Source organism: Oryctolagus cuniculus, chromosome 5 (genome assembly GCF_051225735.1).
Source record: "Oryctolagus cuniculus isolate XC-2025 breed Fujian yellow rabbit chromosome 5, ASM5122573v1, whole genome shotgun sequence".
NCBI lineage: Eukaryota > Metazoa > Chordata > Mammalia > Lagomorpha > Leporidae > Oryctolagus > Oryctolagus cuniculus.
The window spans coordinates 57,147,763-57,170,990 of NC_142871.1; the positions used below are offsets into that span (position 1 = coordinate 57,147,763).

Sequence of the window (23,228 nt, forward strand, 5' to 3'; positions counted from 1 at the left end):
GCATTAATAGCTCATTCTAAGAATGCTCATTTAGTGTTAAACTGGTAGGAAGAAGAGAATTCACTTCCAAGACCATTCTGTCTTGGGTAGAAAGCCATACTGGGGGGAGGGAGATGATTTATTAACATAGAAGGTGAGTAACCTTGTTTGAGCTTCCACTGTTGTTTTTTTTGGAGAGAACAAGGAGTGGAGAGAGAGTTTCTGTCCTACAATGGGAGAAGATGCCTACTATTCTTTTCTTATATGTTTGGTAATAAAGTCTTCTTCACCTCATAGGATTTCCCTCCTCACTCACGCTAATCTGATAGAATGAGTCCCCTTCTGCTATTGTGTGTGTGCTTGTGTGGGTGTATATGTCTCACAGCACTAACACTGTGTGGCACATGCTCTTCTGTAGTTACTGTACTTCCAAACTCTAAGACTTTACTAGTGGTTGCCATATGTTTGAAGACAGACACCATTCCTAGTATTCAGTACCTAAGGTAGAGAGACAGGACTTAGGGAGGATCACAGAACTGAGAGGGAGAGATAATGCAGAGTGGAATTTTCAGTTCAGTAAAAAGAAAAGTAGTGCTTGGTCCCTATGTGGTAGGGATATGACGGTGTCTGTCTTTTTTAAAGCCAGGTGCCTGGGAAGTTGTGAAGAGACAAAGCCCACACATAGGCACTCATTCTCTGAAGAATAGATAATCTGGCTACAGGCCCAGGCACATAATTTGTGGGGCCCAAGGGAAAATGAAAATGCAGGGCCTTTTATTCATAAACTGTTAAGAATTTCAAGGGTTGAGCATTGCGGGACAGCAGGTTAAGTCTCCACTTTGAGCACCCACTTCCTGTATCAGAGTGCTTGTGATCCAGTGCCCTGCTAATGTGCCTGGGGAACAGCAGATGATAGCTCAAGCACTTGAATCCCTGACACCCACATGGGAGAGGAGAGCCAGGTGGAGCTCCTGGTTCCTGGCGTTGCTACCCAGCCCCAGCTTTTTTACAGGATGAACCAGTGGATGGAGAAGATCTCTTTCTGTGTGTCTCTCCCTCTCTCTCTTTCACTCTGCCTTTTTAATAACTGAGTCTTAAACAAAAAGAACAGTTTCAAGACAGTGACAACAGGGGCGGCGGCTGAGTGGCGGTGGTGGCTGTGGAGGCCACAGTCCCGGTCCTGGCCTGGGCCTCCGTGTCACTATCGTGACGCTCACTGAGCTACTGGTGCTGCTGGCCACGCTGCTGGCCACGGCCTCGGGCTACTTCGTCAGCATCGATGCGCACGCCGAGGAGTGCTTCTTCGAGCGGGTCACCTCGGACACCAAGATGGGCCTGATTTTCGAGGTGGCCGAGGGCGGCTTCCTGGACATCGACGTGGAGATCACAGGCCCTGACGATAAAGGGATCTACAGAGGGGGCCGGGAGTCCAGTGGGAAGTACACGTTTGCTGCTCACATGGACGGGACGTACAAGTTCTGTTTCAGCAACAGGATGTCCACCATGACCCCAAAGATCGTGATGTTCACCATCGACATTGAGGAGGCCCCGAAAGGCCAGGACATGGAAACAGAAGCTCACCAGAACAAGCTAGAAGAAATGATCAGTGAGCTGGCAGTGGCCATGACAGCCGTAAAGCACGAGCAGGAGTACATGGAGGTGCGAGAGAGGATACACAGAGCCATCAACGACAACACCAACAGCAGAGTGGTCCTCTGGTCCTTCTTTGACCCTTGTCCTGGTTGCCATGACATTGGGACAGATCTACTACCTGAAGAGGTTTTTTGAAGTCCGGAGGGTGGTTTAAAAAGCCTTTTCCTGAGGATCCCAGACTCATAACTCACTGTTTACCAAACACCTTGGTCATAATAATGTCATTAGTTTCTGTTCCTCTTTTCTGAACTGTACATTCACGGTTTGGTTTATGTTTTCTTTGTGACGAGTAGATAGTGGGGGAGAAACACCTTCTTAAGAAAGTGACAGTGAAAATCTGACATCTGGCACAATTTCTTAGCATGCTGCCTTCATGATACAAGTTCTTTCAGAACTCAAACACTGTAAATGACACATAGGAGTAGAGTCTTCAGGAGATCTTTTGTTTTCATACTAAATTGCAGTTTGGTCAGGGTATCGGCACAGTGCCTGACAGATCTCTACTAAAATGACTGCATTTTTGGGCCCCCTCATCCTGCAGTTCACGTCATTAAAAAGTCATTTTGTTGAGTCCATGTGAGGAGCAGCAATCTGAATGTTGCCATTGTCGGCCCTGCCTAGTGGCGGAGTTCTCTTGGAGAACCTGCTCGGGCTGGGTCATTTTGTTGTTTGTTTTTGCTCTGAAGGTAAGACTCCTCTGACACACAGTTCCCCCTCAGTTTTTTATATCAAACTGTAGGCTTCAATCACCTCCATATAAATTGGTGACAGAAGCAGCTAATAACCATTGTCGGGCCTCTGCCCAATCTCGTCAGAAGTTGCTCTGAAAGCCACTCTCCAGGTGTTTCAGGAAATGCTAGAGCTCCCCGTGCTGCCACGTCCATGTCCACTCTTGGCAGGTACAAAGTATGCATTCATGTCACTGGAACAATCTGGATTTCTGATGTCAGAGGCTTGGAGCCTGTTGGGTTTTGTTGCAGTGACAGCCAGCCACTATTTTACTTTTCACCAGTGGTCTTTGACCACTTTACCTAGGGCACTGGACGTCATGTCGGCTCTAGGGTTTTTTGTTTGTTTCTCCTGGGTTTTTCTTTTTTTGGCACATGTGAATTTTGTTTTATATAGAACAGAATGACTTTTCTCTTTGATCTCTGATGATGGGTTTGAAATTAAAGGAGCATCTGTTGTTGGTATGGGGATGATCCAGGATTATGTTGGGACTGATATATATTAGTTACTTGTACATTTTTTTTTTGGATCTTTGCAAGGGAAAAACTATAAGTAACAAGTTTTATATAATTAATTTAAATTTGTTACAGTTTCCATGTTGAGGACAAATACTTTTTCAACCTTGGATGACAGTAACTTGCAACAGTTCATTGATAAGGTGAGGGTGTTTTACCTTAGGGTAACTGTTACTTGCCAATTTTGTGTGTGTGTGTGTGTAAAAACACTTCAAAACTGAATTAAAAGATGTAAATTTGAAATTGGTTATATATCTAATATGCCCCAGGTTCAGTAAATAAACAATTCTTTTTAACAACAAACAAACAAAAAAAAAGACAGTGACAACAGAGCATTAAATCAAGCACCTGGCCCTTCTGAGCACAGCACCTGGCTGAATGCACAGATCATCAGCCCGTGACTGACCCCAGGTAGTCTTTTTGATGACATTGGGTCTAAAGATGCCCAGGTAGTCTGACTTTGCAGGGGGATTTGAAAAAAAAAAAAAAAAAGGAATATTATTGAAGGAAGAGCAGTGCTTTTTGGAGAATGATTTGAGTATGGCTCCTTAGGCAGAAGGCAAGAAGGCAGGTAGATCCTAGGGCAAGGAGATGAGACCCTGGTCTTGTGGAGCTTCTTTCTTTACAGCCCATCGAAGAAGATCCAGGCTTTGTTTCTATCAGAAGATGCGATTTTTTTACATTTGTAGCAAGACTTGACCTTGAACAATAGAAAACTACAAGAATAATAAGTTAGAATCAGTGTTTCTTTTTCTCATTATTTCTGGCACTGTAGTGCCTGACATGTGATAGATATTTCATAAATATCTGTTGATGACTGGTAAAACAGTGGTTATCTTGGTATCAAAACTTGGTGGAGTCCTGTGACCCTGAAAGGAAGATCTGAAATTCAGAATAAAAGGGTGTCTTGGTAATAAAAGGAGAAAAGTTCTGAAACATGTTAATAATACCAATTTTTAAGGATACAATTTAAGAAAACATTAGCCTGATCAAGAATGGCAGGCTTTTAGTATCATTTTTAATACATACTAATGATAAATGATTTTATGTATTTATTAAATATGTATGAGATTTCCTAAATTATTTAACTATAATTTCTTTTGCCATCAGTATTACTTAAGAATAATAGATCTGCATTCTTTTAAAGTTCTTTATTTAGAGAACACAGTTAACGGCAAGGTTTAGGGAGAATCTGGAGGGAGGCAGAAAACCTGGGGAGAAAGATGGAAACCTAAAAGAGTCAAAAGAGAAAGAAACTAAACAATCCTAAGGACCTCAGAAGTGAAAAATGAGCCTGTGTAAAACAGCAGAAAATGGAAGAGGCTGAAAAGACAGGGGGAGGTAGGAGGCAGGCTGTCTTTATTACCCAGGAGTGCTTGGCATCCCACTACACACTTGGTGGGCACATGGGAGAGACCTCATTAATGAATGTATGAAATAAAAATTAATAGGGCGTTATCAGTGATGTGCTGGTAAATACTTAGCAGCCAGCTCCTGTGTGGCAGGGAGTAGGGAAGATGGCTTATAGCATTTGTCAATTTCTGTGGCATAAGTTCCCTCTGCATGGCCATTTTTAAGCTACCAACACAAATTGACTGAATGTACAATTTTAAGCTACCAGGATGAATTTACTACACATGGAACTGGAAACAGATGTGTGGTGTCTCCACCATACAGATACAGTAGACAAGTAGGGGCAGGCATTTGGCTCGGAGATGAGTCACAGCTTGGGATACCCACATCCTCTACTGCAGTGGCTGAGCTCAAGTTCCTGCTCTGCTTCAGATCCAGCTTCTTGCTAATATGCTTCCTGGGAGGCAGCACTTTGTACTTGCACTTTGGTCCCTTCCACCCATATGAGAGACCCAGATGGAGTTCCAGGTTCCTGGCTTCAGGTATTTGGGCAGATGGAAGATTGTTGTCTTTCAAACGAGATGAAAATTTAAAACAAATAAACAAAAAATGGACATAAACAATTTCAAGAACATAGATAATACTAAATTGTAATAGGATAATTAGGAAATAATGAGTTTTTAATATTTATGTGTTTTATTTAATTACAAATTTATATAATGTAATTTTTCACCATTAGCTTGAAGAACTGGCTTGCAAATTAGTAGCCAGCTCTGTCCTCTGATGAAGAGGCAGCACCCATGCACTCATGTTAGGATGAAGAAACAATTTTTCCATCTTTCTTTAAAGAAATTGAGAAGTAAAAGTACAATAAGAGACAAGAAGATTTCTCCCTCATGACCTTTCAAGGAATTGTATTTTTGATACAACTCATCAGAATTTATTTTTTTAAAAATTGATTATATTTATTTGAAAGGCAGAGTTACAGAGAGGGAGAAGTAGAGGCAGAGAGAAAGATCTTCCATTTGCTGGTTCCCACCTGAAAATGGCCACAATGGCCAGGGCTGGGCCAGGTCAAAGCCAGGAGCCAAGAGCTTCTCCTGGTCTTCAACACGGTGCAAGGGCCCAAGCACTTGGGCCATCGTCTGCCACTTTCGCAAGCACATTAGCAGGGAGCTGGATTGGAACTGGAGCAGCTGCATCTTGAACTGGTGCCCATATGGGATGCCAGCATCACAGGCAGCAGCTTTACCTCCTACACCACACTGTCAGTACCAACTCATCAGAATTTAAAAGGTGAATGTTTAATAGGAGAGAGATATCTGTTTCTACAAATAAAATCTATAATATTTCAATTTTGTATGTTTAATAGGAAACCAGAGTGCAACGATGTGGTACAAAACTGGTTCTTTACAACTCCAGATATACTGGTTTTGCAGCATTGAGCAGATCATTTCACCCTCCCTGACCTCAGGGACAAAAGTGCCCACTGCCCCACTTCTATCATAGGACCATGTAGGCATGAGATGGGAGTCTTCTGACAAGCTGCAGGGTTAATATCTGACACTTATTTACAAATTGTTTGGTAAAAATAGTATGCCTTTATGAAGAAGGATAAAGCAAATATGGCAAAATGTGAACAGTTGGGGAATCCAGGTGAAAGATATATTAGTATTTATTGTTTTTCAAAATAAAAAGGTGGAGCAATGAGGTTACTTATACACTTAGACACACAGTGAACTGCAAGTAGCATTCAAAGACAAAGTACTAAGATCCAGCTAAAGACATGTGTCCAGATGCCATAACTATTAGGATATTCAAAGTTCATTCCATCTTTCTGATTTGATTATTCAGCAGTTACTTCCGAGCATCTGCAACCCTAAATGCTGGTGATAAAATCCAATAATGAACAAACACGCTCCTTAATCTCATTGAATTTACAGTCTAGTTAAAGGGTCACACAAGTAAACAAGCAAATGTGCTTTAGTTTCAATAGAATTAAATAGAGGATGTTGTGTCAGTACATCGGAGGAACATCTGAGCCAGTCCTAGGTGATCAGGAGATACTCTCCTACATAAGATGAGAACTGAAGATCCACAAGATGGGAATTAAATTAGGCCACGAGGAAAGAGATTTATTGATGTGGCTAACAACAGCACATGCTCAATTACTCCTTGCAGCAGTGCTAGGGAGCAGGCTGTTGGGATCCCATTCTACAGACCTGGTAAAGGAAGTACAGAGCTAGTGTTTTCAGGCTTTGGAAACCTTACGAAGAGAGCCCTCGAAAACTGATGATGGCCTGTTGAAAAGAACTGCAAATTGTTCTGTACACTGAAGTTTGTGTGCATAGATATGTGGAGCTACAATAGAGTGGAATAAAGGGTCTTTTAAAAACATGTGGATGTGGGGCCAGTGCTGTGGTGTAGCAGGTAAAGCTTCCGCCTGCAGTGCCGGTGTCCCATATAGGCGCCGGTTCAAGACCCAGCTGCTCCACTTCAGTCCAGCTCTCTGCTATGGCCTGGAAAAGCAGTAGAAGATGGCCCAAGTCCTTGGGTACAGTCTTGGGCCCCTGTACCCACCTGGGAGACCCAGAGGGAACTCCTGGCTCCTAGCTTTGGATGGGCGCAGCTCTGGTGATTGCAGCCATCTGGGGAGTGAACTAGTGGATGGAAGACCTCGCTGCCTCTCTGCCTCTCCTTCTTTCTGTGTGTAACTCTGACTTTCAAGTAAATAAATAAATCTTTTTAAAAAAATATGGATGATAGGATCCAGCAATCTCACTAGAGAACATATGCCCAAAGGAAATGAAATCAGCACATCTTAGAGCTATCTACACTCCCTTGTCTACTATAATAGCTAAGGTGTGAATTCAAGCTGTTCATCAGTGAGCATATGAATAAAGAAAATTTGGGTTTTTTACACAGTGGAATACTCTTCAACCATCAAAAGAATGAAGTCCTTTCATTTTCAGCAACACAGATGACCCTGGAGGATATTATGTTAAGTGAAATGACCCAGGCACAGAAAGACAGATTGCACATCATCTCACTCATTTGCGGGATTGAAAAACATTGATCTCCTAGAAGTACAATTAAAATGGTGGTTACCAGAGGCTGAGAAAGGTAGGGTAAAATGTGGAGAGGTTATGTAATAGGTACAAAATTAATAGGAATGAGTCCTAGTGTTCTATTACACATTACAGGGACTATAGTTAATAATAATATATTGTATATTTCAAATGGCTATAAAAGTAGATTTTGGGGGGCTGGTGCTGTGGCGCAGTGGGTTAATGCCCTGGCCTTAAGCATCGGCATCCCCTATTGGCGCTGGTTCGAGACCTGGCTGCTCCACTTCTGATCTAGCTCTCTGCTATGGCCTGGGAAAGCAGTAGAAGATGGCCCAAGTCCTTGGGCCCCTGCACCCACATGGGAAACCTGGCAGAGGCTCCCAGCTCCTGGCTTCAGATTGGTGCAGCTCCAGCCGTTGCGGCCATTTGGGGAATGAACCAGCGGATGGAAGACCTCTCTCCCTCTCTCTGCCTCTCCTCTCTCTGTGTAGCTTTGACTTTCAAATAAAATAAATAAATCTTTTTTAAAAAGTCAATTTTGGATGTTCTCACCATTCGATAATATATCACATATGTCAAAATGTCCATAATAGAAGATTTTGAATGATAAATGCCTAAGGAGATGGCTATGCTCATGACTCAATCTTGATTGCTACACATTTTATACATATATTGAAACATCACACTGTGCCTCATAAATATGTACAATTGCAACATGTTGAAAAACTTTAAAGGTGAATGATTGAGACTCAATGAAGGATAGTAAGCCTGGAGGCAAGATAATCAGAGTTTTGTTTGAGAAGACCACTCTGACATCATTACATAGAATAAATTGAGTCAGAAACAAAAGAGATAGTGGAGAGAACACTTAGGAGTTTATAAAAATGGAACAGCCACAGTAGCCTGAACCAAGGCAGTCATAAATGACAGTATAGAAAGGTAGGTGGATTCAAACAGTACTTTGGAGGTAGAATGTTACTGTCAGAAAACACATGAGACATGTAGGGTGGTTCCATGGATGATGGATTCCAAGATTTCTGGTTAGGACAATCCAATAGAGAGATGAGAAATCATTCACTAAGATACTGAGGGGAATGGCTTCAGGAAGTTGGAAATAGGTTGATAATAAGAAGCAATAAATAGATTTAACCACAGACTTATGGAGGTCAGCATGTACAAATTTAAGAGATGACAAGTGCCAATCAAAACCAATGCTGGTCTACTATAAAATTTTTCAAAAAGAAACTGAGTTCTTAAATTCTGAGGAGAACAAGTGATGTTTCCATGATTCTGTCAGTTTTCATTATAAATAGCATGATGAGTATGGAAAGCACTATATAAACTATGTAACATTGCCTTCCCTTATTATTGTTACCATTACTTATTAACATCTTCTCCCTGCTTAATCATCACGTTGAAACCACCCAAATGATCCTTTTTACTGGCCCTTCTGTGGAAACATTTTTACTATTTGACTTTTTTTTTAACCTCCCTAAGCTCTACCCTCAAGGAACAATAGTAATTTGGGTGGAATTAGGTGGGTCTTGTCTACTCTCATCAATCAATGGACAGATATTTATTAAGAGTCTGGCAGGTGAGCATCCAGAGCTCTGTGAGTGGCATTGAAACCAAAGGACTATGTTCTTTTGAGTCAGAAAATTCTGTAATTAAATTCTCCTGTATTTACAAGATTCATGCCATGGAATAAATAAACTGCTCATCTCTCTATTCCCCAGTTTTCATTATAAAAAGTAAAACAGATAATACTTCATAAGTCTGTTATGTTACATGAGATAATAGATGTGAAATAAAATAATAGAAAGCCTAGTGCCCTATAAGTGTGGTTTCTTCCTACCTTATACTGCTGTTGTCCAGGATAAATGAGCTAGTACTCAAAAGAGGGTTACAATTTTCTTGGAATAATTCTGCTATAAAAATTCAGTTGTGGGGCAGCAGGTTAAGCTGCCTTCTGCAGTGCCAGCATCGCATATGGGCACTGGTTCAAGTCCTGGCTGCTCCTTTCTGATCCATCTGCCTGCAGATGTGCATGGGAAAGCAGTAGAAGATGGCCCAAGTACTTGGGCCCTTGCACTCATGTGGGAGACTGGAAGAAGCTACTGTCTCCTTGCTCAAGTGCTTAGACCCCTACACCCATATGGGAGACCCAGTGGAAGCTCCTGGCTCCTGGCTTCAGCCTGGTCCAGCCCCAGGCATTGCAGCCATTTGGGGAGTGAACTAGCAGATGGAAGATCTCTCCCTCTCCTTCTCTCTCTCTGTAACTCTGCCTTTCAAATCAATAAATAATATATTTAAAACAAAAAAAAAGTTCAGTTGTTTTTGATGAACTTTGCTGGTACTGTTCTTGTTATATTCGCACTGGTACCAAGGGCTTGCAGTAACCATGTCTACAATCCTTTGAGCAGCTCTTGAACACATCTTTATTATTTTGGATTATTTTGGAATCCCTTTATTTCTTTGTTTCAGCTTGGAATCATGTATTTCCTGTATTTAGTGTTACTGTAGAGAAGCTGCCAGATGTCTATTCAATTTGTCATTTCTGGCCACGTACACTGTGATTTAGATACTTACTCTGCTTTGTTCAGCTAAGATATCATTTCTGTTAAAGCTTTTGTAGTCTGGTGAAACAATAATTGTGCTATCCCTGGCACACAAAATGGAAAACACCGAGAATTAAAAATTGGAGATGAGGAAGGGCTTAAATGTCACTGTGGGTCTTTAACTATATATAACTTTTTTAAAACTTTAACTTTATATATAGACTGCCCATTACCAGTATGACTACTCTGATGAGAGATTATTAAAATATCCATTAAACTTGGCATAGATGAAAGGAAGAGACTTTGGGTTGGAAAAGCAGTTAACCTTCTCCTAGTTTAACAGCACTGCCCATAAGAATTGAAAGGTGCAGCCTTTTTTTCTCTTGTATTTCCAGACCAAGAGCAGCAACTCCCACCTTTTAAGATCCCATCCTGGCAGACTATCGAGTACTCCTTGATATTTCAGAAAAGCAAAGAGGTATCTTGAATGTTAAATTAACTCAGTATCTGGTTTTTCCTGAGAAAGGATTATTCAGGGGCTGCTATGACATTGTCTGTCAGCACCTAGTCTGAGTCTAGTTATAAAATAGAATGAGATCTCACTTTTTGTCTCCTGGGGTGTCTCATTAGAAACTGTTGGCATTGCTTTCTCTTTTCTCAAAAATTTCAATTTCAGCCCAACAAGAGAAGTATTGACTGTGTGTGTGTGTGTGTGTGCATGCCAACTTGCTTTGAATAGAGAAGATAGCATTAGTATTCAAATGTTTAACAGAAGTTTCTATTTAAAGTTATTTTTACTTAAAATGAGTTTATATTTTTCACAATCCAATTATACTATTCATGAGAACTGCATTTATATTATTCTTCTCCTCTTTAAAATGTGTTGCAAGAATTAATTCATAGGCCTCCTGAAGATATTAATTATGCTTCATTTATGTAAAGTGCTCAGATATTCACAGAGTTCTATCTTTCAGTGTCTTACTCAATGTGCGCTTTATAACAGCCCTGTGAAATAAGCATTACTATCTTCGTTCTGCAGATGAGGAAAACAAGATTTTGAATTTCCATATAAAACTAAACCAACATATGATTCACATTATTTTAACTCCCAATCAATGGTCTTTGCATTTCACCGTGGGTGACTCTTCTACAATAGTTGAAATCTCAAATAAAAATTTTAGTTCTCGGCATCACAGTAGACATGAATGTATTTTAGAGAGTATAGAGGGTCTGCCATAATTAGAAGAGGCATGGCAAGGAGCTAAAGGCCAGCTCTGCAAACAAGGGGTTGGAGAAATTAGGTCTCCCAAAGGCAGAAACCCCAGAGAGCATATTTAAGGCATATCAGGTGCAGGGAAGCTACACTGGCAGTAACAGCTCATCCTGGGCAGCTAAGCCTCTGTGGTAATAACTGGGATTATCAAAAATGATGAGTCTAGGCCAGCACTGCGGCTCACTAGGCTAATCCTCCACCTACCGGTGCCGGCACACCGGGTTCTAGTACCAGTCAGGGTGCTGGTTCTGTCCCCGTTGCCCCCCTTCCAGGCCAGTTCTCTGCTATGCCCCGGGAGTGCAGTGGAGGATGGCCCAAGTTCTTGGGCCCTGCACCCCATGGGAGACCAGGAGAAGCACCTGGCTCCTGCCATTGGATCAGAGCAGTGCGCCGGCCGCAGGGCGCCGGCCGCAGTGGCCGTTGGAGGGTGAACCAACGGCAAAAAGGAAGACCTTTCTCTCTGTCTCTCTCACTGTCCACTCTGTCAAAAAAAAAAAAAATGATGAGTCTATAAGTTAAGCATTGGGGCCTTTGAAATGGGAAGACCTTCAGTTGCAATAGGAAAAAATAACCTCATATTAAGTCAGTTTTAATAACCTAATGTATGCCAAATGAAGTGTGTATTACAATAGGAAGCTGGAGGTCTTGTGATAATCCCCTCAATGTTGACTACTTCTTCGGCAGCTTCCCATTCTCTAACATTGTTTTCTTCTTCCTACCTGATGACCTTGAACAGAGTTCATCCTTCATCACTTCGCTCACCCCTTCTATGCAGATTTCTCCTGTGTTTAATCTTGAAGTCCAGCTATTACCTTTGGTCCTGTCATTATCTGTACAATGGACATAACCCATGCCTAGCCACCAATGGGAAGTATATTGGGATTTCCCACCGCAAAATTGTATATCGACCAGTTATCAGTGGGATCTAGGAGTCTTGAAAGAGGAGACATAAGACAGGCATTGCACACCTGTGAGGAAGCTGACAAAAGCATGAGGTAAATAAATGCCTATGGAGAGCATGAAGAGTCAGGCCTGACTTACGCAGAGGCTGCTATGAGTGACTGATAGAAGGCAAAAGTGCTGGCTACCCACCCTGGGAGCACAAAATGGATGATATGGACTTTCAGAGACAAAGAGATTGGACTGGATCCAAAAACAGGTCAGAGAAAGATTGAGACCATACAGGGTCATAGGACAACATACTGAAATATCAAAACATAAGGGAGGCACAAAGTACCTGGACAGGACAGGGCAAGAAGTAATAAAGAGAAATGGTTTACTGACTTTGGTGACCAAAGAGAAAAGTATAGTATAAAAATATTAGGCATCTGGGGCCGGCATTGTAGTACAGCAGGCTAAGGCACCACCTGCAGCACCGGCATCACATGTGGGCACCAGTTGGAGTCCATCTGTTCCATGTCTGACAAATATCATATAAATTAAAAAAGGAGAGAATGATCCAACATGGGAAGTGGGATACACAGCAGACTCATAGAATGGCAGATGTCCTAAACAGCTCTCTGGCCTCAGAATCAGCCCTTAAGGCGTGTGGATCGGCTGAAAATCCCATGAGAGTATTTCAGGCATGGAAAGCCAAGACACTCTGGCAAAAGAAAAAATGACCTAAATGAAAGATCTCCGTGAGTGAGATCCCAGTGGAAAGAACAGGTCATCAAAGAAAGAGGTACCTTTCTCTGAAGGGAGGAGAGAACTTCCACTTTGACTACGACCTTGTCTAAATGTGATCAGAGTCGGTGAACTCAAAAGGCTTCCATAGCCTTGGTGACTCATGACAAGAGCCTAGGGTGATTACTAATGCCATAAACAAGAGTGTCAATTTGTTAAGTCAACAACAGGAGTCACTGTGCACTTACTCCTCATGTAGGATCTCTGTCCTTAATGTGCTGTACATTGTGATTTAATGCTATAACTAGTACTCAAACTGTATTTTTCACTTTGTGTTTCTATGTGGGTGCAAATTGTTGAAAACTTTACTTAATATATGCTAAACTTATCTTCTGTATATAAAGAGAATTGAAAATGAATCTTGATGTGAATGGAAGAGGAGAGGGAGCGGGAAAGTGGAGGGTTGCGGGTGGGAGGGAAGTTATCGGCAGTTTAAGCCACTGTTTACAATGCTGGCATCCCTTGTCAGGGTGCCGGTTCAAGTCCCAGCTGCTACACTTCCAATCCTACATTCCTGCTAATGTGCCTGGCAAGGTAGAGAATGATGGCCCAAGTACCTAGGTCCCTGCCACCCATGTGGAAGACCAAGATAAGGTTCCTGGCTCCTAAGTTTGGCTTCACCCAGCCCCAGCTTTTGCCACCATTTGAGGAATAACCTGGCAAATAGAAGATCTCTCACTCTTTCTCTCTCTCTTTTCAGTCACTCTACCTTCCAATAAATGAATATTTTTTGAAGAAGATGTTCAGTCCACTGTTTAAGTCCCTGAAAGGCTGCAACAGCTAGGGCTGGGCAAGGCTGAAGTCAGGAGCCAGGAGCCAGGAGCCAGAAACCCCATCTGGGTCTCTCACAAAGGTGGCAGGGGCCCAAGTGCTTGGGCCATTAGAACTCTGCCTTCCCAGGTGCCTTATCAGTAAGCTGGATTGGAAGCAGAGCAGCTGGGAGGGATGTGGGCATCCCAAGCAGCAGTGAAATCTGCTGTGCCACGACAGCTGCCCCTGACACTCCCTGCTTTCACCCTTAGCTTTTAAAAAAATTATTTATTTATTTATTTATTTATTTATTTGAAAGTCAGAATTACACAGAGAGAGGACAAGCAGCGAGAGAGGTCTTCCATATGCTGGTTCACTCCCCAGATGCCTCAACAGCCAGAGCTGCGCTGACCTGAAGCCAGGAGCCAGAAGCTTCCCCCAGGTCTCCCACATGTCACCCTTAGCTTTGTCTCTCTTCTCTTCAGTCTCTGAGTCCAGCCACTCCTGCCTTCCCTCACTTCTCAAACTAGCCAAGCAATCCCCCACCCCAACTCCCCAGCTCAGTCCATGTGTGTCTGCTGGTTCTTCTACCCAAATCCAATTTGGGCCTCCTCACGCCTCTTCAGAGAGGACTGGAGTGGTTCCTCCTCTTACCCCTTCTAACCAGATTTTGTCATTTCCCTCTGTCCTATTTGTTACACTTTGCAAATATAGCTCAACCCTCTAAATACCTGTACCGGCTGAATGTCTGTCTTCACTAAACAGTGGACTCCCATAGAACAAAAACCAAATTTGTGTTTGGTTGACTACTATTCTCGGTAGCCCTCCATTACAGAATCTAGCCATTAGGCAGGTCCTATAAATCTTTGTGTTGAATGAACGTTGCTCTTATCTCCCTGTCTTAGGGTGGCCTCTTAAGAGCCTCCTCACCAGGTCATGCTTTGTGTCCTACTGAAAAGAAGCATTCCATGGATCCCACGTTCTCTGACCTTTTCCTTGATTTTTCCTCCAACTTTTGTTCATACGTTATTATGAATTTGATTTTGCTCTCTGCCTATTTCATGATTCTGCCATCACATTATCAGATTTCCAAGAGTTAAAACTCTGAGAATCTTTTTTGGACTCTCCCACAAGCTACCATAATAACAGAAAATACTACTGATGCTTGTAAATTTCATAATGAACAAATATGGCAATCAATCCTAATACCTTTTAAGTAGAGAAAATCAGAGCATAGCAAACAAGGAGATACCATTGCAGCAAAACAATTTCTAACCATGACTCTTTTCTGTAGTCTCAGGTTACTATTTTGAGTTTCAATAAGGAGCAAACAATCTTATCATGAAAGAGGGATTGGATTTATTTTTAATAAGAAAGTCTGCATTGGGAGCTTGCATTTTTTCCAAAAATTTAATAACGACACTAGTAAAGCCCTGCACTCCTCAGCTGGGCTTATTTCAGGTATACGAGAACAAAGCTTCCAGGTAAGCTTGTATCATGATATAAGAGCAAGACCTTACCATCAAACCTGTTTAAATTCATTGTGAGCCAGGAGAGGTCACATAGCAGGAGCATCTAGTCCACGAGTGTTTTTAGAATCCCAAACTGGGCAGAGGACATGAGGAGAAATGTGTGGGTCCTCAGGGCCACATTCCTCCGCCATGTGAGGCCTTGCTGCATACCACTGATGACCTCATAAGCAATCACTTTTGATCTCACCCCATTCCTCCACCAACAACTGAAACAAAACAAAAAACATCTAAGCAAAATATGCTGTTGTTGTACCCAAAAATGATTCAGAATCGAGACTTCAGCATTCAGCACTACTGTGAAGCCTTCAGTTCACCGGTTGCTTTGCTGATAAACCACAGTTGTTCATTTTGTTATTCTTTGAATGAGGCCCCAAAAAGCCTCATACATGTGTATGTACTAATGCATGCATTTTACTTTACTTTGATAATTGTTTATCAGCTTCTATCTCCTAGATGTAGTATTTGATCTTATGACACAAACCAGGAAAAGGAAGGTAAGCATTGTTAAATATCTGGTACTCCATGAAAATGATCAAGATTGGTACTGTTCTCCACATAGTGTCACCTATCTTCCCACCTCTGGTTGGCTTGTGAGAATCAGCAGAGCCTATTAGAGACAACTGTTGATGAGTGTCTTCTATCCTGTTTCTCAGGCTGCAGCAGTCCTGAAGGTTGATGGAGGGCCATGCTATTCAAACAGCAGGCGTGGCTGAGACAGAAGCTCCTGGTGCTGGGAAGCCTTGCCGTTGGGAGTCTCCTGTATCTAGTCGCCAGAGTTGGGAGCTTGGATAGGTAGGTGATTAAACACATGTGTATGCGTGTGTGACTTTAAGTGTCTGTTGATTTATACTTCCTTAAGACATAATTTTAAGTCTATCCATTTGTTTTCCTCCCTCAAAATTCCCAAGAAGCATGCGTTCCTGCAGTATTGATTTTGATTTATTGAGCCTTTTTTAAAAAGAGAGAGATCCAAGTTGCTCAAATCAAGGCATTCTGTCAAGATCCATTTGTATTCTGTGTGCATTGACACTTGTTTTCAGAGAAGGGATAAAGCTGTGTACAGTAAAAATGTCATTAACTAGAGCTCAGTGTGGTCTGTGTGCATCTGGTGTTGACCTCCAGCCATAGCAAAACAGTGCTGATATATCTATGGATCTTCATTTTCAAATTTATGAGTGGACAATTAATGTGCTATCAGGAGCATTAAAATTATATATGAGCCTGTAAAGGAGCTCATCAAGTTTTCAATCCATTGCCCTGGAAAGATGGCTGTAGGCGTGGAGAGGTTTAACTATGTTAATTATGTCTGGTTTTCATGCGCTGAACCTACCAGACAAGGAGGCTGACTGCTCAGAAAGCAATGAAAAATCCATGGCGAGGAAATGACAGAATTAGGGTTTGGCTCAACACAGGCAAACAATCAGAGGGACTGGATCTCCAAAAACCCCAGCAATACCAACTGGTTTCACATTCAGTGCTTCTGGATTGATCTACAGCCAGTGTGATTGGCAGGAACAGAAAAGTTAATATCCAAATGTGAAGCTTCTCCCTTGCCCTTGAAAATTAATTCTTGCAAGGAGGGTGTGTAGCTTAGCTGTACAGATTCTGGTTGAGACTCTGACATGCCTCCTTGCAGTACTTGGGTTCAATTCCTGGCCCCAGCTCCTGATTCTGGCTGCTTACCAATGGCAGAACTTGGCAGAGGGGGAATGGGAGAGGGGAGCAGCTGTACTGTTTTAAATAGTTGATGCCTGCCTCTCATGTGACCTGGATTGAAATTCCCAGCTTCAGCCCCAGCCCTCAATGGCTGCTGTGAATGAATCAGCAAATTGGAGCTCTCTGTGTGTCTGCATGTCTCTCTTTCTTTTTGTATGTCTTCCTCGCAAATAAATTAATTTTTAAATTTTTAAATAAAATTACTTTTTGCACTAGAAAGGCTAGAATATGTTCTCTGAGTTCAACTCCATTGTCAGTTAAAATGCCATACATTTTAAAATGGAAGCAGCCTCCTTTCAATGTCCTTTTTCTTCCAAACTATAAGCTACTATGTAGACCTTATCACTAGTATACTTAAAAAGAATATAGCAGTGGTCCTTGTTTTCCTGTCAGTGTCAATTTTGATTGGTGAAGTGAACTTCTTTGATTCTTTCAGCTCATAAATCCTGAGTAAACTTTGTATTCATTAGTTGTTACTTCTGGGAGAAGTATAATCAAGAGCTTACTGCTGACCTCGAGCACTTTGCTGGAGTAGCAGTTATTGGTGAAAAGCTTTGAGGTGGTGCCATTGTCTTATCCCATAATGGAATTTTTATACTGAACTCATCCCAGTCCTTTTACTTAGTCTCCGATCATTTACATTTTATTGAGTAATTGATCTAATGATCACTAGCACATTCATTATTTATTTGAAGATTATTTTCATTTTCGACCCAGTCTCTCAACCATAATGGAATGACTTTTATAAGGTATTGAATTACGTGATAGACTTTCGCAAAACCTCTTACTTATGAGTTTGAGATGATTTTGTCTGAAAGTAATACCAGCTTATTTAGGCTGCCCATTAGTAACTGAAGACCCTGTACGCTGAGAGAGAAGCTGAAGTTACTTCTCCTATTCCTTTCAATCCTAAAATTCTGGATTTTTTTCTTACTCTGGGGCCCACACTCAGAATCTGTGCTCCAGGAAGTAGAAAAATAATGTGTTATTTTATCCTCTCTTTACATGTTACATTGAGTTAGAAAGTCCAAAAAGTGATTGTTCTGACAGATATAGTCTACCAGAGTAGAAGGTAGAAAGAAGGAAGGAAAGAATAGAAAATGGTCCTTCAGAGGCTGGAGCAATCCCATTCCAGCTCAGTAGGGACACTTTCTATGTAAGCCCCTTTCAGCCAGGATTCTGCAAGAGAATTAGATCCTACAGTCAAGGATGTCAGTGACTGGTTACTCAGCTTTCCCAGGATGGGACTAGCATCATTCTGGAGACATCCATCAATGGATGCCTTAGGGAAATTAGTTCTTACTTCTCCATCAGAACTCAAGAAGAGCAGAAAGATGAATTTGTGAAACTGCAATCAATTTCACAATTAAAAACATCTTTGACCATGTATCATGACCATGATAATCTTGTCTTCCATTTACAGCCCCATCTTGATAATATCATTTACAAAAGTATAAATCTCATGTTTCTCTAAAATGTTAACTATGGTAAATCATATTTTAATAGTTTTTAAATATTTTCATTCTTTCCACAATAAGCATGAAATGTTTTGAAATGCATTATTGTTGTGGATCAGCAGATTAAGCTGTTGCTTGGGAAACCCGCATCCCATATTGGAGTGCCTAGTGTGAGTCCCAACAACTCCATGCTTCCAATCCACCATCTTACTTACGTGCTTGAGAGACAGTGGATGGTGGCCCAAGATGGTGGGTTCCTGCCACCAAGGTGGGAAACCTGGATGCAGTTTCTGGCTCCTGGCTTCAGCCTGCCCTTGGCCCTGGCTTTTGCAGACATTTGGGAAATAAATCAGAAGATATACGATATATCACTCTATCTCTCCATCTCTCTTTCCCTCTGTCACTCAGCCTTTCAAATAAATAAATCTTTTTTAAAAATAAAAGTTACAGAAAACCAACAACACAGCAAGTACTGTCTTAAGTGTTTTCATAGGTGACTGTTTAAACAGACCACAAATACCATTCCTTCCATTTCTGCAGAATAGACTGAGCATGACCTCAGCATACAAGAAAGATGCAATAGGGTCTCTCAGGAAAAGCAAGTGACAGCCTTATTACAATACAGAGGGAGATACCAACTCCAAATTATTATGATAACTAGAACCTTTCAGGTGTAGGAACTGATTTAACAGCCATTTTGACCAAAATTATGTGTTTTCTCAAGAAGACTGAAATGCCTTCCCAGATAAACTTAAGCAAATTACATTGAATTTCAGCTCATTTTTAGACTACACCTAAAAGGAAACCCAATTTGCCTACTAAACATATTGGCCACGCTGAATTAAATAGTCACTTCAATCTAGTATCACCACGACTATTACCACGTCTTCCTCTCTCAGAAAAGCAGAGATGGCTGTTCATTATTCAGGGCACTATGGAAGTAGACATCCTCCAACCTGGCTTTAATCATCGCATTCCTTGTATGAGTTTGAGCCCCCAATTTAAACGAGTTTGGCAGTAAGAACCTGAGGTTTCTGGCCCCATCAAGGTCTTGTTGACTTCTGGTCCCCAGGTGCAGTAAGTGGTATACAGCACTTGCAGATGGCAGTTGAGTTTGTTCCTACATTGAGCAGAGTGAAAACCTTAATCCTGGCCTCCTTAGATAGAAAGAACAAGAGAGGCAGACATAATAAATACTCTCCTGGCTATCCCTAAGGCCAAGGGCAGAAATTCTCATAGAATGAAAAACTCAGCAAAAGTCAAGATTGGAATTTTGCAGGTTGATCATGCAAATAGCTAAGGGCAGAGACTGGACCTCTTTTCATATTATATCTCAGAGATTTTTAAGAGCCATATGAGTGCTGCTGAGCTGCAAGAAAATAATACCATATGAAACCCGAAACATGTGGTCTCCTAGCCGCCCTTGAGCCTCCCAGCTGAAGATGATAATCTTCTGCCTTTCACATTTTCTAAATGATTTTAACTGGTGAGCTGTTAAAAAGCTATTAGTATGGCTGGTGTCACTTATCTATCCTGTACTGTGAGCATAACTACATGCCGTAGTCAATTAAGTGCTTGGTGAATAAAAATTTTAAGGCACCCTAATAATAATAATTAAAAAAACCTCCTATCAATTATATGTGCTCCATTTACTGCAGACTTGCTTAAAATAAAATTTCCCAACATATGTTCATTATGGATTGCAGCAGGCTGGGAACCAGTGGTTTTATTTATGTATTTAACGAGGGAATCAGAAAGATAAGAAGTTAGTTGCCATGAGCTTCTGAAATGATCTCTCTGTTGCTTGCAGGCTACAACCAATTTGCCCCATTGAAGGTCGATTTGGTGGAGCCCGCGGTCAGGCTGAATTCCCACTCCGTGCTCTGCAGTTTAAGCGTGGCCTGCTGCACGAATTCCGGAAGGGCAACACTTCCAAGGAGCAGGTTCGCCTCCATGACCTGGTGCAGCAGCTCCCCAAGGCCATTATCATTGGCGTGAGGAAGGGAGGCACGAGGGCCTTGCTTGAGATGCTGAACCTCCATCCAGCAGTGGTGAAAGCCTCTCAAGAAATCCACTTTTTTGACAATGATGAGAATTATGCCAAGGGCATTGAGTGGTATAGGAAAAAGATGCCTTTTTCCTACCCTCAGCAAATCACAATTGAAAAGAGCCCAGCATATTTTATCACAGAGGAAGTTCCGGAAAGGATTTACAAAATGAACTCATCCATCAAGTTGTTGATCATTGTCAGGGAGCCAACCACAAGAGCTATTTCTGATTATACTCAGGTGCTAGAGGGGAAAGAGAGGAAGAACAAAACTTATTACAAATTTGAGAAGCTGGCCATAGACTCTAATACCTGTGAAGTGAACACAAAATATAAGGCGGTAAGAACCAGCATCTACACCAAACATCTGGAGAGGTGGCTGAAATACTTTCCAATTGAGCAATTTCACATCGTGGATGGAGATCGCCTCATCACAGAACCTCTGCCGGAACTTCAGCTCGTGGAGAAGTTCCTAAATCTTCCCCCAAGGATAAGTCAGTACAACTTATATTTCAATGCTACCAGAGGGTTTTACTGCTTGCGGTTTAATATTATCTTTAATAAGTGCCTGGCGGGCAGCAAGGGACGCATTCATCCGGAGGTGGACCCCTCTGTCATTACCAAATTGCGCAAATTCTTTCACCCTTTCAATCAAAAATTTTATCAGATCACTGGGAGGACATTGAACTGGCCCTAAAAAAACATGCCATACAACACTATGTGTTGTGCCTGGACACACATGATATCTCTTCTAGATTAAAAATATGCACTTTTCCTAGACACATCTATCCAAGTCATTTTTCAATGTATACTTGTACATAAGTAGTGTGTGACCAAATATCAGATCAGTTCTTTTTCTACTGAAAATGTACAAAAGACATACTGTCTGCATAGATGAATCTTTTAAGCTATTTACAGAACAGAAGAGGTGGTGGTTTGGGGAAAAAGTAACTGCAGCTATTCTCCAAAAGTTAGTCTTCCTTTGATTCAGAATTTGTCATCCGCCATCTTCATAGATTTAAGCCAAAATATAAATGTGTGAAAAAAATACCAATGGCTGTGAAGATTCAGGAAGTAGAGAATTCAGTTATGCATTTTTTTTCCTAAGGGAAAGCTGGCTCTTTAATTCAGATGCTGAATTGGTGCCATGAAAAAGCAAAACAAAAAGTGCTATTTTCTTCTTATTTAAAAGAATGTCTTATCTCATAAAATTGACATTGTTCCAAAGTTCTTGTGGTGATTTTGCACTATTGTTTTCTTGTATGGGCCATGGTGTCACCTGTAGCATGTCAATCACATGTTGGAAAGTCAAGTCTTTTACTTCCATGTTGTATGTCAACAAAGAGAAATATCTTGTACATAGTGTATATTGTTGTAAATACTGGTTTCACACTAAGCAATTCTATTTTGTAAACTGAATATGGCTATTTAATTTATTGTGAAAATTAAATTTATTGTGGTATTTAAAAATGGAATGGATTAAAATTACTCTATGTGCAACTTTTTTTTTACTTATTTTGTTTTATGTGCCCCCTGCTGGCTTCCAAAATGGAATTGGTTTGTGTGCATATGACAGTACATAGGACAGAGATGCACTTCTCTGTTGGAGGTTTCTGTATCCTCGTGAACATGTATTTACGCAGTGGGGTAAGAGTATATTTTAAAAAAAGAAAATCTCAACCATGTGGAAATCAAGTATAATAGCCACCACGAAGTGCAGGTTTGCTGCACCTTTATAACTATTAATTTACTTGCAGTTGCTTCTGTGCCAAGGGACAGACAAGGAATACTTCAGCAGAATCAAGGCACAGAAGAGTCACAATGTTATTTGAACCTCTACTCAGAGTCAAACCAGTAGGAAAATTAAATAAGATTAGAAATGTGTGTGGCTTCTGAAAAGGTGAAAGCTGTCAGTGCTTCAAAAATGAATACAAACTCTCAGAACTCTTTAGATGAAAATATATCAATCTGCTTACAAATTATCAAACTTCATAGTGTTGCTATTACTGACAAACATATGGCTCATGTTTCCATTCAGAGAAATTAATTCTAAATTGGGTGCCTTAATAACCTTGGATGCACTATATTATGCTTAAATATAATTAGGGAAAATGTGGAAAGAGGTATCAGTGATGAAAATAAAACAAAATGAATTTTTCACAATCATAGCTGCTTATCCAGTGGAAGATATCTGAGAGAGTTTTGTTCAACATCCCACTGAGAATGCCTAGAGAAATCAGCAAATTACAATGGATTTCCCTGGTTGAAATAAGTGTTGATTTTCTCCATAATTTGTTTATCTTGTCCAGTGATTTGATGATGAACTTTTAAAAATAAATAGTCCTTTTCCCTCCAGTGTTGGTATATATTGCTTCTCAGCCCAAAGCCTTGGTAATCACCTCTACTGTTTGAAATAACAGTGATGCTGTACTCTCAGCATAATGCAGGCATGACACCCGCACATGCTGGCAGGCTGGCTACCCACTGATAATGACTGCAGGGAGACTCCCAGGTCTATATGTCAACTTACTTCTCTCCTAACCCAGCAATGAAGCTGGTATAAAGAACCTGGCATCAAATTACTCCATGCTTAAACTCTCAACTAATAGTTTATTATGACATTCAAGAACATAATCACTGCATTATTAACTTTATAGAGCACGATTCAGCTAATGTAGTTTTGTACCAGTAACTGTCCAGTTATGCCCCATTGGAACACCGATGTTTCAGGAATTCAGACTGAGTATTCCACTGGTAAAATTGAAAATAACAATCTTATCCCAGACTCAGAGGAATTAAAATTATGCCAATGAATTGAAATTCCTCACTAATATTTATGTTCCAGATTTTTCTTAAACTGCTTCTGCTACCAATGGTGTATACCAGACTTTATTATAAGATTTCATTCCATT

The 23,228-nt window shown here is 41.0% G+C and overlaps 1 protein-coding gene and 1 pseudogene across 3 annotated transcripts in view; both read left to right on the forward strand.

The window, feature by feature from the left end:
- Nucleotides 1-22,671, forward strand: part of HS3ST5 (heparan sulfate-glucosamine 3-sulfotransferase 5) — a 186,169-nt gene extending 163,498 nt beyond the window's left edge. For both annotated transcript variants that reach the window (XM_089332751.1, XM_008263391.5), the window contains 2 exons: nucleotides 15,750-15,888; nucleotides 20,080-22,671. In XM_089332751.1, coding sequence (XP_089188877.1) covers nucleotides 15,782-15,888; nucleotides 20,080-21,013 — 1,041 coding nt within the window. In that variant the 5' untranslated portion in view covers nucleotides 15,750-15,781 and the 3' untranslated portion in view covers nucleotides 21,014-22,671. The remainder of the gene's footprint in view (nucleotides 1-15,749; nucleotides 15,889-20,079) is intronic.
- On the forward strand, nucleotides 1,191-6,954 carry LOC149126507 (transmembrane emp24 domain-containing protein 2 pseudogene; annotated as a pseudogene). The gene has a single exon (XR_016233788.1). The product of XR_016233788.1 is annotated as a transmembrane emp24 domain-containing protein 2 pseudogene (transcript).
- Nucleotides 22,672-23,228: the final 557 nt, after the last annotated feature.